The 14,320-nt window shown below is 34.6% G+C and overlaps 2 protein-coding genes across 2 annotated transcripts; both read left to right on the top strand.

The window, feature by feature from the left end:
* Window positions 1–1,309: 1,309 nt before the first annotated feature.
* Window positions 1,310–4,495, top strand: LOC132799116 (receptor-like protein EIX2). Its single transcript, XM_016026330.3, has one exon. The coding sequence runs from the start codon at window positions 1,310–1,312 to the stop codon at window positions 4,424–4,426; it is 3,117 nt and encodes a 1,038-aa protein (XP_015881816.3). The 3' UTR covers window positions 4,427–4,495.
* Window positions 4,496–9,825: 5,330 nt separating this feature from the next.
* Window positions 9,826–12,980, top strand: LOC132800691 (receptor-like protein EIX1). The gene has a single exon (XM_060814912.1). The coding sequence runs from the start codon at window positions 9,843–9,845 to the stop codon at window positions 12,978–12,980; it is 3,138 nt and encodes a 1,045-aa protein (XP_060670895.1). The 5' UTR covers window positions 9,826–9,842.
* The last annotated feature ends 1,340 nt before the right edge of the window (window positions 12,981–14,320 follow it).

The following is a 14,320-nucleotide window of genomic DNA, read 5'->3' as shown; positions in this document are numbered from 1 at the left end:
CAACAAAATGAGAAACAAAAACAAGGTTTAAAGGGTACTAATTCTAGGTGTTATGCTGTTATACTTTTATAGAATTGTGCTTTCAATGACAAAATTAAAATTGGAAACATAACCCGGATAGTGGAATCTAAGGCGCGTTTCATAACCAATTTCATTTTTATTTTTTGTTTTTGTTTTTTTATTTTATTTTATTATTTTATTTTTTTTTTGTAAATTGTATATAATTTACTTATTTTAGTGGTTTATTAATATTAGTTGATGGTAGTTAGAATTTAGAAATATGTCAATTAATTATAAATGTTAAAGAAGGAAAAAAAAATATAATACAATTTTAAGTTTTATTTCATTTTCTATATATGTTTCTTTTCAACCTTTACATTTATAATCAATACATATATTTAACTATCATCAATTAATATTAATAAACTATTAAAGTAAGCAAATTACATATAATTTATAAAAAAATAATAAAAACAAAAAATAAAAAATGAACTTGTTATCAAACTGGAGTAGAAAACTAATTATTTTATACCATTGTTTAGATTTAACCAGTTCATACTTGAAGATTGAAGGTCTGATTAGTAAAGTTGATTAACTTTGCATGTGGGAGTGGTCGTCGGTATTTGACTCCGTACATAAAATTCGAAGAGCTTGTTGAAATTAAAGTATTAAATTCATTGGGACAGCGAAATCATTCAAACTATATGCCAAAGTGCCATTATTAAACGAATACTTTGTGGAAAAAAATTGCAACAAAATTGAAAAAGAACAGAAAAATAAAGCTGATGATGATCATCATTCTATTCTGCAATAGAGAGGTTTAAGAATGAAGAACTCTTGTATTGACATCTGGAAGGCACACTTGCATTTTCATGAAAATAAAGCTGATTAAAGAATGAAGAACTCTTGTATTGACATCTGGAAGGCACAATTGCATTTTCATGAAAATAAAGCTGATGATGATCATCATTCTATTCTGCAATAGAGAGATTTGAGAATGAAGAACTCTAGTATTGACATCTGGAAGGCACACTTGCATTTTCATGAAAATTTCTCAATGGCTTCCTCACTGACTTGGGAAAGAGACTCGACAGTCAATAATGTGTGGACCAAGGGTATCTGTCCCCACCATGTAAGGCTGAAAGTAGTTGATTGGCATATAATGGTGGAGAACATAGTAGTTTTAAGGTTTCAGTTTTCTAGGTCATCAAGGAAATAAAGGTAGATTAGGTTAGTATATAATGAGGCTTCATGCATTGTTTCAGGCATAAAGTAGATTGAAAATATTAAGTTGATGGAAAAAGTAAAAATGTTTCAGAAAATGTTACTCATTCTTTTCTTTATAATAAGAGAACTTGTTCAGTACAGTGATGCACAGTTGATGGATTGCTCAAAGACTGATAGAGAAGCTCTTCTTGCATTGAAGAATGGTTTTAATGACCCTGAAAACCGGCTTTTATCATGGAAGGGAAGCAACTGCTGTCAATGGCGGGGTATAAGCTGTGAAAACATCACTGGAGCTGTCATTGCAGTTGATCTCCATAATCCATATCCACAAGGTTTTGATTCTAATAGGTATGGTCTCTGGAACCTTAGTGGGGAAATTACACCTTCACTGACAAAACTGAAGTCCTTGAGACATTTGGACTTGAGTTTCAACACATTCAATGGCAACCCAATTCCTGAATTTTTTGGATCTTTGGAAAATTTGCAGTATCTAAACCTCTCACATGCTGGGTTTAGTGGTGCAATTCCTCCAAATTTAGGAAACCTCTCTAGCTTGCAGTATCTTGATGTCGGGTCTTTGAGTTTACTTGTTGATAATTTTGATTGGGTAACAGGCCTAGTCTCTCTAAAGCATCTAGGGATGAATGAAGTTAATCTTTCAATGGTAGGATCAGACTGGGTTAGGAAACTAAATAAGCTCCCATCCTTAACTGAGTTGCATCTATCTTCTTGTAGCTTATCTGGTTCCATTCCAACTCTTACCATTGTAAACTTAACTTCGCTTGTTGTCCTAAATCTTAGATCTAATGACTTCCATTCTAAAATACCTGTTTGGCTTGTCAATATTAGCAGCCTCATTACTTTGGATTTAGGCCATAATAGCTTTTTTGGAAGAATTCCACTCGGTTTTAGTGACCTGCCAAATTTGCAGTTTTTATCTCTTAATGATAATGCCAATCTCACTGCAAGTTGCTATCAATTATTTAGGGGAAGATGGGAGAAGATAGAAGTTCTCAATTTTGGTTTCAATAAACTACATGGGAAACTTCCTGCTTCCATTGGGAACATGAGATTTCTCACTCACTTAAATCTTTTTTCCAATAATATTAAGGGTGGGATTCCAAGCTCTATTGGAAACCTTTGTAACCTGGTCTCTTTAGATATAGGAAATAATAACTTGACCGGAACTTTGCCTGAATTCCTTGAAGGAACAGAAAGTTGCCTTTCTAGGAGGCCTCTGCCTAGTCTTCAGGACTTGGTATTGTCAAACAATCACTTGGTTGGTAGGTTACCAGAATGGCTAAGTCAGCTCGAGAGTCTTGTTCGTCTTGATTTGTCCAATAACTCTCTATATGGTCCCATCCCATATTCCCTAGAATTACTGCAAAATCTTTCACAACTGTGGCTAGGAAATAATGAACTAAATGGGACTCTACCAGAAAGTTTGGGGCAACTTTCTAATTTGACTTTTCTTGATGTTTCTTCAAATCGTTTGACGGGTATGGTCACTGAAAAGCATTTTTTAAAGCAAGATAAGCTAGGATTCTTGGAACTATCTTCAAACTCTTTCACCTTGAATGTCAGTTCGGTTCCTCCATTCCAAGTCTGGTATTTATATATGAGTTCATGCCATTTGGGCCATTCATTTCCAGCTTGGCTTAAGTCACAAAAAGAACTCATAGATTTGGATATATCAAATGCTAGCATTTCTGGCTCCATACCCAATTGGTTTTGGGAACTTTCCTCTACCTTATCACTGTTGAATGTTTCCTATAATCAACTAGAAGGTGAGCTACCAAGTCCATTAAACTTAGCTCCGGGTGCAGTGGTTTATTTTGGCTCAAACCTCTTCAGTGGGTCCATTCCTAATCCAAGTGGCAACATCGAGCTACTTGATTTATCCAAAAATCAATTTTCTGGTAATATTCCAGAGAACATAAGTGGTTCCTTGCTAATCCTCTCCATCTCTCACAACCAGATAAGTGGAGGAATTCCAGCTTCTATAGGCAACAATCCTGATATTCAAGTCATTGATCTCTCCAACAACAACTTAACAGGAGTTATTCCACCAAGCATTGGGAATTGTTCTTTCCTGAAGGTATTAGACCTTAGCAAGAACAATTTATTTGGCAAAATTCCTGCCTCCTTGGGTGAACTAAGTATGCTCCAAACATTGCACCTAAGCGACAACAAGTTATCAGGAGAGATCCCATCATCTTTCCAAAAGTTATCGAGTTTGGAGACAATGGATCTTGGGAACAACAGATTAACAGGTAGAATTCCCCAATGGTTTGGAGAAGGTTTCGAAAGTCTAAGGATTCTTAGCTTGAAGGCCAATGCATTTTCCGGAGAACTTCCATCAGGGCTATCGAATTTAAGTTCATTACAAGTCCTGGACCTGGCAGAAAATCTGTTGAATGGGAGTATTCCAGCTAGCTTTGGAGATTTCAAAGCTATGTCACAAGTACAAAACATTTACCATCATCTTTTTTATGCAAAGTACTTGGGCATCTACTATGAAGAAAACCTGGTTCTTACTACTAAAGACCTGTCTCTGACGTTCAGCAAGACCCTCTCCCTTGTTGTAGTCTTAGACCTCTCCGGAAATAATTTGTCTGGTGATCTTCCAAGAGAGCTAACAAATTTGTTGGGCTTAGTGTTTCTGAACTTGTCCAGAAACCATATAAGTGGACATGTGCCCGAGAGCATTTCGAAGTTGAAGGAATTGGAATCGCTTGATCTCTCAAATAATAGATTCTTTGGTGCTATTCCTGAAAGCTTGAAATCACTCTCATTTCTGGGGTATCTGAATTTGTCAAACAATGACTTGTCTGGTAAGATTCCATATAAAGATCACACGACAACTTTTGAAGCGTCCTCTTATGGTGGAAACCAACGCCTTTGTGGTGCTCCACTTGCTGTAAAATGTCCTGGTGATGAAGATGATGATGATGATCCTGGTAATGGATTAGTTATTCCCAAGGATAATACTAATGGTGACACCCTCATTGACAAATGGTTTTACTTGAGTATTGGATTGGGATTTGCTGCTGGAATTCTTGTTCCGTATCTAGTAATGGCAATGATAAGATCTTGGGGTGATGCCTATTTCACTTTTGTGGATGTTGCTGTTGAAAGGATACTATATATATGGTTGAAATATAGAACCATACTGCAGAGGAATAGAGGGCGTCATTAGCAAAGATAGTCTGTTCTTCTTCAATTTGTCGCCTTTATCATGTAAATTTTTGTTTTTTTTCTTCTTTTTTTTTTTGGTAGAATTACATTAGAAAAGTTTTAAGTTCTATCATGTGGAAATCAAAGACGTGAATGAAAAACTGTCAAAATGCTTCTTTTAAGTTCATACCTCTTGGATCCTTTTTTTTCCCGTCGACAGATACCCTAATAAAAAGGAAGAAAAAGAATTCATCAAAAAATAAAAAATAAATAAAAAATAAAGAAAAAGTTTTTGGAAAGCATCATCCATGATATTAGCCTTTTCTTCACTTATATATTAATTAGAAGTAACGGAGTATTTGGGTTCATATGTATAATATAGTATTTTATCTATACAATGGAATCTCTTTATAAACCCATAGAAATAAAGAAAAAATAAATTAGGGAGTTTTTGTGTAGATTGCTTTTTTTTTTTTTTTGTTGTTTTTTTTTTTTTTTGTTTTATTTCCTATGTACAATGTCCGGCTCCTTTCAAATATTAGTACTTTTACTTTTAAACAGGCAAGTTTAAGTTTATTATTTGGAGAGATAATAAGAACTCAGTTTCTATACTTGGAAGTGGAACGTGTCCTAATTGGAATGTTTTGAGCCAAAACCAATAAATTAAAATGGAGGAACAGCTAATCATCATTAGCAAAAGAAAATATATATTGAAGCAAGATCAAAACTGTATGAGATTGGCAAAAAGTGTCCCTAAGCCGCAGTTCGGTCTCAAATATGAAATGTCATATTCCACTTGGAATATGCCTACCCATATTTAAGTGAAAGGTTTGGAAGATGAAAGCAAGCCAACAAAGTTGCAGATAATTGAAAGAAACACAAGATAGTGAATACAAGAGGAAAATTGCCCCATGCTATTTGGACAAGGCCATTAGTTCATTGCTGCTAAGTGCCTGATTGGTTAGCTGTTCAGTAACCAAGTAATGAGACCATGGTGCAAGCTGACCCAACTGAATGATTTTTTTCTCCCAACTTCAACTATATAAGAGGCATGGTAAATAACTGTTAGGAACGCAGCTTTTTGGTCCTTCAAATACATTCAAGGTTAGAGAGGATGAATCAGAGTATTTTATGAGCAGCAAAGTTTACCTAACAAACCAGGAACAAATCTGAACAATCAAGAGATCTCATATGTTTCTAATTGATGAATTTCTGGTAAAATATGCATCAATGTCCATGGAAGCATTTTGTAGTTACATTTAAAGTGTTCCAAACTAAATTGTCACGAAATATGAAAGAGGAAAACAAGGATTAGAGAGGACAATTGCCCTAGGTGTTATGCTGGTATGCTTTGTCAGAATTGTTTTTGTGCTTTATATCTTCCATTCTGATATCAACAATATTTTTGACCCATTAAAATTTGACATATGACCTGAATGGTGGAGTCTAAAAAAAAATTAATTATTTTATACTATCATTTAGTTTCCATTAATGCATGTTTGAAGGAGTCAATGTTGGAGTCTGGAAATTATAAAATTTGAAGACCTGTTGAATATAAAACATTAATTGACTGGGACTTCTGTAATATTAATTCAATCTATATGCTAAATGTCATTATTAATATAGTACTTTGTGGAAAAATTTTGCGACAAAGGAAGCTGCTGATCACCATTCTTGTTTCCAATAAAAAGAGATAAGAATAAAGAATCGGTATATCAATATCAGGAAGGCAAACATGCATTTTTCATGAAATTTCCTAAGTAGTTTCCACATAAGAAGACATTATTGCCAACAAAGTTGTGGAAAATTGAACGAAACATTCAAAAAAGATAAGACAAGAAAGGAGACTTGTCCCATAGTATTTGGACATGGTCGTTAGTTCATTGCTGCTAAGAGCCTTATTGGTTAGCTGTTATAATAACGGAGAAAGAGTCCTACCAGACATTCAAGCTGACCCTCAGCAATATCATGCATGCTAAATAAGTGTTTGGAATATTGCAGCTTTTTGGTCCTTGAATTACTTGATGAGAATTTTCAGTAGAGTTAAAGAGGATAAAATGAGAGAAATTTAAATAGAAAATTTGTCCTTGAAATACTTGCAGATTTATGTTCATGGAAACATGTATAGTTACATCAGTCTTCCAAACATCTAAAATACTGCCTCAAAATGAAAGAGGAAAACAAGAATTAGGGGCAATAATCCTAGGTGTTATGCTGTTATATAGTCTAAGAGCTCGTTTTACGTTTATGTTTCTTTCTTCCTCCTTTTCTTTTTTCGAAAGATTAAGCATACATGAATGATAAAAGGCTATCATGATAGCAACTTATAATAGCAAAATGAAAAACCTTTCTCAAAATGGGTATCATTTTATAGACAGTTTGAAACTAATGGGTTTTTATTTATTTATTCATTTAATTTTAGTAATTAAGTTTGTAGCTAGGTGAGAAACCTAACTATCATTAACACTTAAAAGCATATGTCAATTATACATACATCTTGGACAAAAGCTAGCTTAAAGAAAAAATTAAAAACAGAAAACCAAAATCATAAATGTTACCATATGAAAGGTAAGAAAACTAATTATTTTATACAATCATTTAGATTCCACCAAATGCATATTCTTTGCAAAGATTAAAGGGGTAATTTGTATAGTTTACTCAACTTGATAAAGTTTGCATATGGTAATCGATATTGGACTCAGGACATAATATTTCAAGTTGCCGACGCACTAAGTGGAAAGGCCGAGCCAGCATCCTGTCATGGTCCACCACCAGTTGTACTACGCGATCGCTCAGCTCTTTGCCGGCAGCCAATAGCGTGTTTGTTACGAAATTGGGAGAAAAACAAATAGCAACGGAAACAAAGAAAGCGAAGAACAAACACACAGTTTACGTGGAAACCCTTGACGGGAAAAACCACGGGCAGAGAGAAGCAAATTCAATATCGAAAGATTTGTACAAGGTGAGCCAAATTTCGAGATACCCTAAAAACCCCAATGACGGCCGAACAAAAATACAGATATATATATAGTACAGAAGAAACCCTAAAATTGAACAGGTCCATACCGCGGGGGCGCTGCCCCCGCACCCCCATCAGGCTCAGTGGTGGGCTACGGTCTCGGGCCTATCGGCCTGAGACTTCCGCTTCCACCACAGAGCCCCAATTTTTTCTCTAAAATTTAGTTTCACTAAATGGGTCGTACCGCGAGCTTTTCGGGTCGGGTCAACAAGAATTCGGGTCACAAACTCTAACTGTGTTAATTAAAATCCTCAAGCTTTGCGAGAACCATAACGTTTGAGGAGTTGTTGACGTCAAGCACTAATTCATAGGGAATGCTAGCTGTAATATTCATTCCAACTATATGCCAAATAATATTATTAAAATGAATGCTGTAATATTCATTCCAACCAGGCGAGGAGCCAGAAACTTATCTTGGGGCCTAAGGTTCTTGCCAAAGAAAAAAAAAAAAAAAAATTCACCAAATTTTTTTTTAATATACAACATTCGGTAATAGCAAAAAGAAAAAAAAAAAACACATTTTTCTTTTGTACTAAAAAGTATATATAATTTTACTATACCATTTCATCCCCATCATATATTAATTCATTAAAAAAACAAAAAACAAAACAGAACAAAACATAAATCAAAATAGTACTCTTCCTTTTTTTAAAAAATCTTTACAGTCATCTATAATTGAATTTATACTATTCATTTTCTACAAACATGTTATTCTCTCTTAAACAAATGCTTAAAAAATTAAAAAGAGAAAAAATACAGAAATTATTGTTTTCCTTATGGAGATGGAATGAAATTAAAAAAGAAGAAAAAAAAAAAGAGTAAAAGATTAACTTGGAAGTCAACATGTACCAAAAACAAGGAGAAAAATATATATATATTTTTTATTGTCTTTTGTATTGTAGATTTTAATGTATGAATAGAATGGAAAATGTATTGTTTATCTAAGTATAGATAAAGGGATAATTATTAACTCTTTAGTACCACATAAAAAAAAAAACCCTAAAAGAATATTTGGAAACAACAAAAACAAATTAATTTTATAAAGGGGCCGGCCATCTAAGATGAAAAACCTTGGTGGGGAGCATGTACCCACCCCTGATTCCAACTATATGCCAAACATGATATTATTAAAATAGAACTCTGAGGAAAATTTTGCACCAATTTTTTTTTTTTAATTTTTTTTTTAGAGTAAAAAAAATAAAAAAATTTGAAGCTGATGGCCACCATTCTATCTGCAATAAAGAGAATTAATAATAACCAAAAAAAAAAAAAAAAAAATCCTCTTACGTCGATATCAGGAAGGCATGCTCGCATTTTCATGAAATTTTCTCATTGGCTCTTACTTTTGCTGATGGTTTTAAGAATTTTATATAGCACTAAACTTTTCATGCACAATTTTTTCGTCTGGTCTTATTTAATCAAGATAAAAGTTTCTTGATCATCAAAGGACATAAAGGACACAATATTACCAATTCTCTTCTTTACAATAAGAGAAAGTTTCTTTAATTGCAGTGATCCACTATTGATTTTCGAAGATTTTCAAGCTGATCAAATGCTTCTATTACTCTTAGGATTTCAGCTTCTTCTTCATTTTATTTTTATTCCTTTTTTGTTTTATCCAAACTTTTAGGTACCTTCAATGAAAGAGGGAAATAGGCAATAATCCTAGGTGTTATGCATTTATAATATTGTTAAATTGGACATATGACTACCATATATAATGGAATTTGAGAAAACTAATTATTTTATGCTATCATTCAAATTCCACCAATGCATGTTCTTTGGAAGACTAGATGTTAGAGTATATATAGTTTACTAAAGTTGATAAACTTTGCATGAATCAGTCAACGCTGCAGGACTCTGGGTAACAAAATTTGAAGAGCTGTTGAAAGATATAAGCATTTGTTAATTTGGAATGCTGAAAGATTAATTCCAACTATATGCCAAATTTCATTATTAAAGTAATGCTATGTTGAAAATTTCGCAAAAAAATTTTTAAAAAAATGAAGCTGACGATCACATTCCTGTCTGCAATCAAAAGACATAATAATAAAAATATCATACATCAATATCAGGCAGAGCTGGAAGGCACACTTGCACTTTCATGAAATTTTCTCAGTAGTTTTCACAATGACTTGGTAGGAAACATATTCTGGAATGGAGGACCCAGTACCAATGGATTTCTGTTATAAGGACAAGGTATTGATGCTTTGAGTATTTTATATTATCAGGCATCAACCTTTTGTATAGCTTTGAATTCAAACCGTGCAATAATCTTATCCTCTGTTATTATTTAATGAAATTAAGAGTATCTTCGTCTCCACGGAATTTAAGGTAGAGTAGTATATATCTATATATATATATATTGAGATTTCATGCATGGTTTGAGACTTCCAGTTGTAGCTTGGAAGATTGACTGATGGAACCAGTTATAATGTTTCGATTGATGCTGCTGATTCTCTTCGTTCTAATAAGAGAATTTGTTCATTACAGTGATGCACAGGTGATGCGTTGCTTAGAGTCTGACAGAGAAGCTCTTGTTGAGTTAAAAAATGGTCTTAATGACCCTGAAAAGCGACTTTCATCGTGGAAGGGAAGCAACTGCTGTGAATGGCCGGGAATAAGCTGTGATAACAGTAGTGGAGCTGTTATTGCAGTTGATCTTCATAATCCATATCCAAATGGTTTATATTCTTCTGGCAGGTATGTATTCTTGAACATCAGTGGGGAAATTACACCTTCACTGACAAAACTGGAGTCCTTGAAACATTTGGACTTGAGTTTTAACACATTCAATGGCAACCCAATTCCTGAATTTTTTGGATATTTGAAAAATTTGCAATATTTAAACCTCTCACATGCTGGGTTTAGTGGCGCAGTTCCTCAAAAATTTGGAAACCTGTCTAGCTTGCAGTATCTTGATGTGGAGTCTTTGAGTTTACAAGTTCATAATCTTGAATGGGTAACAGGTCTTGTCTCTCTGAAGCATCTTGTGATGAACAAAGTTAATCTTTCAATGTTAGGATCAGACTGGATTAGGACACTAAACAAGCTCCCAACATTAACTGAGTTGCATCTATCTTCCTGTAACTTACCAGGTCCGATTCCTCCTCTTACCTTTGTTAACTTAACTTCACTTGTTCATCTTGATCTTAGTTCAAACAACATGTATTCAAAAATACCTGATTGGTTTGTCAACATTTCCAGCCTTGTAACTTTAAAAATGTCCGCCAACAAGTTGTTTGGAAGAATCCCACTTGGTTTTAGTGATCTGCCAAATTTGCAGTTTTTGCATCTTGACCAAAATTACAATCTTACAGCAAGTTGCTATCAATTTTTTAGGGGAAGATGGGAGAAGCTGCAAGATCTCTATTTAAGTTTCAATAAACTACATGGAGAACTTCCAGCTTCGATTGGAAACATGACATTTCTCACTCACCTAAGTCTTTTTGCCAATAATGTTAAGGGTGGGATTCCAAGCTCTATTGGAAAACTTTGCAACCTGGTCTCTTTAGATATAGGAAGAAATAACTTGACCGGAACTTTGCCTGAATTCCTTGAAGGAACAGAAAGTTGCCTTTCTAGGAGGCCCCTGCCTAGTCTGCAAGTGTTGGTATTGTCAAACAATCACTTGGTAGGTAAATTGCCAGAATGGCTAGGTCAGCTCGAGAATCTTGTTCATCTTGAATTGTCCAATAACTCTGTATATGGTCCCATCCCAGACTCTCTAGGATTACTTGAAAATGTTTCTCAACTGTGGCTAGGAAACAATGAACTAAACGGGACCCTACCAGAAAGTTTGGGACAACTTTCTAAGTTGTTATATTTGGATGTTTCATCCAATCATTTGGCGGGTATGATTAGTGAAACACATTTTTTAAAGCATGATATGCTGATGTTTCTACACTTGTCTTCAAACTCTTTTACCTTTAATGTCAGTTCCAATTGGGCTCCCCCATTCCAAGTCTGGTATCTTTATATGGGTTCGTGCAATTTGGGTCCTTCATTTCCTGCTTGGCTGAAGTCACAAAAAGAACTCATAGATTTGGATATCTCAAATACTAGCCTTTCTGGCTCCATACCTTACTGGTTTTGGGAACTTTCCTCTACCATATCAACATTGAATGTTTCCCACAATCAACTAGAAGGTCAGCTACCAAGTCCATTAAAATTTACTTCACGTGCAGTGGTTTCTTTTCGCTCCAACCTCTTCAATGGGTCCATTCCTATTCCAAATGGCAGCATTGAGTTACTTGATCTATCCAAAAATAAATTTTCTGGTAACATTCCGAATAACATAAGTGGTTCCTTGCTTTTCCTCTCCCTTTCTGACAACCACATAAGTGGAGAAATCCCAGCTTCTATTGGTAGCAATCCTAATCTTGAAGTCCTTGATCTTTCCAAAAACAGCTTAACAGGAATTATTCCATTAAGCATTGCAAATTGTTCTTTCCTGAAGGTATTAGACCTTAGTAAAAACAATTTATCTGGGAATATTCCTGCCTCCTTGGGTCATCTAAGTATGCTTCAAACCTTGCACCTAAGTCACAACAAATTCTCAGGAGAGCTTCCATCATCTTTCCAGAACTTATCGAGTTTGGAGACACTGGATCTTGGAAGCAACAGATTATCGGGCAGAATTCCACCATGGATTGGAGATGGTTTTGGAAGTCTAAGGATTCTTAGCTTGAGATCCAATGCATTTTCCGGAGAGCTTCCAGCTGTGTTATCCACTATAAGTTCATTACAAGTCCTGGACCTAGCAGATAATCAGTTGAACGGCAGCATTCCTGCTAGCTTTGGAGATTTCAAAGCCATGTCACAAGTCCAAAACATTCAAGATTATCTAGTCTATGGGAAGTACATGGGCACATATTATGAAGAAAGCTATGTTCTGACAATGAAAGACCACTCTCGGATGTTCAGCAAGTCCCTCTCCCTCGTTGTAGCCTTAGATGTCTCGGAAAATAATTTGAGTGGTGATCTCCCAGAAGAGTTAACAAAATTGCTAGGCTTGGTGTCTCTGAACTTGTCCAGAAACCATATAAGTGGACATGTGCCCGAGAGCATTTCGAAGTTGAAGGTATTGGAATCGCTTGATCTCTCAAATAATAGATTCTCTGGTGCTATTCCTGAAAGCTTGAAATCACTCTCATTTCTGGGGTATCTGAATTTGTCAAACAATGACTTATCTGGTAGGATCCCTTATAAAGATCACATGATAACTTTTGAAGCGTCGTGTTATGGTGGAAACCAAGGCCTTTGTGGTGCTCCACTTGCTGTAAAATGTCCTGATGATGAAGATGATGGTCAAGATAAGGGAAGGACTACTCCCAAGGCAACTAGCAATGGTGACAGCTTCATTGACAAATGGTTTTACTTGAGTGTTGGATTGGGATTTGCTGCAGGAATTCTAGTTCCTTATTTGGTAATGGCAATGAGAAAATCTTGGAGTTATGCCTACTTTTCGTTTGTAGATGGTGCCGTTGAAAAGATCCTTTATCTGTGGTTGAAATATAGAACCATACTGCAGAGGACTGGAGGGCGTCATCAGTAAAGATTGGAGTCTGTTTTTTATGATCAATTTACTGCCTTTATCTTGGACTTTTTGTAGAAATACGTTTTAGTACTTTTATCATGGAAAAATCAAAGACATGAATGAATAGTGGTAGTGATAATTTTAGTTCATATTCATGCTACTCATATTATTATTATTATTATTTTGTTCTTTAATTTCTTAAATACCTTTTAATGAAAAAAAGACGAAAAAGTTTGTGAAAAGCAATCAACAATGGTATCTTCTATTTGTATATTAGAAGTAACAGAGTTTCACAAATATACACATATATATATATATATATATACCTACAATATATAGTATCGAACTTTTTGTGGTATGTCTACTTTTCTTATCTATTATATTGATGATGGAATTTGTTTATAAACCCATAAAAATAAGGAAAAATAAATAAATTAGGGAGTTTTTGTGTCGATGCATTTTTTACTTCCTATGCGTACTGTCTAGCACTCTGGCTTTTAGAAAAAGATCATTTTTATTTTTTCAACATTCAAGTTGATTATTTAGAGATAATAAAACCCGGCTTCTATATTTGGAAGTGAGTCTCTTGTGGAGTTTTGAACGAAAACCAACAATTTGAAGTAAAATTAAAATTTTATTAGAATGGCAAAAACTATGCCAAAACCTCATTTGGGTAATTAGACATGAAATGGCATATCCAACTGTTGAATAAGCAAAGGGACCTAAATAGGACTGATAGTTTAGTGAAAGGGTTTAGAAGATATAAGCAAGCTAAACAGCAAAGATGCAGATAATTGAAAGAAACATTAAAGGCAGGGAAGATAAGAAGGAAAGTTGTCCCATGATACTATTTAGACAGGGCCATTAGTTCATTGTTGCTAAGTTCCTGTTTGGTTTGGTGTTGTAATAACCCAAAAAAAATGCAGGGGTGAGTGTTAGCGGAGCATGATTTGCAAGTAAGGTTGAAGATTCGAGTCCTACCAGATTTTCAAGCTGTCCCAATGCTTCTATGCAACTTTCCCAGTGAATAATTTTTTACCAACTTCAACTGCATCAGGCATGCAAAAATAACTGTTAGAAACGCAGTTGTTTTATCCTTGAATTACAGTCAAGGTTAGAGAGGATAAAAATTAGAGTATCTTAAGCAGCAAAGTTGTCTAATGGAGCCAGGAAGAATTATGGAAGCATAATTTAGATATATTACAGTTATCCAAACATTTTAAGTGCCTTAGAGGAAAACAAGGAATAGGGGCAATGATCCTAAGGTGTTATGCTGTTTATACTGAAATTGTGCTTATGTGCTCAAAAATATCAATTGGCCAACTAAAGTTGGACATATGATTACTGTAATGGAATCT

This window comes from Ziziphus jujuba, chromosome 2, assembly GCF_031755915.1.
Source record: "Ziziphus jujuba cultivar Dongzao chromosome 2, ASM3175591v1".
NCBI lineage: Eukaryota > Viridiplantae > Streptophyta > Magnoliopsida > Rosales > Rhamnaceae > Ziziphus > Ziziphus jujuba.
This window is presented reverse-complemented; position numbering and strand designations above follow the sequence as displayed.

Excerpts from the sequence above, each read along its gene's own strand:
- LOC132799116 (XM_016026330.3), top strand. The coding sequence starts at position 1,310 with ATGTTTCAGAAAATGTTACTCATTCTTTTCTTTATAATAAGAGAACTT.
- LOC132800691 (XM_060814912.1), top strand. The coding sequence starts at position 9,843 with ATGGAACCAGTTATAATGTTTCGATTGATGCTGCTGATTCTCTTCGTT.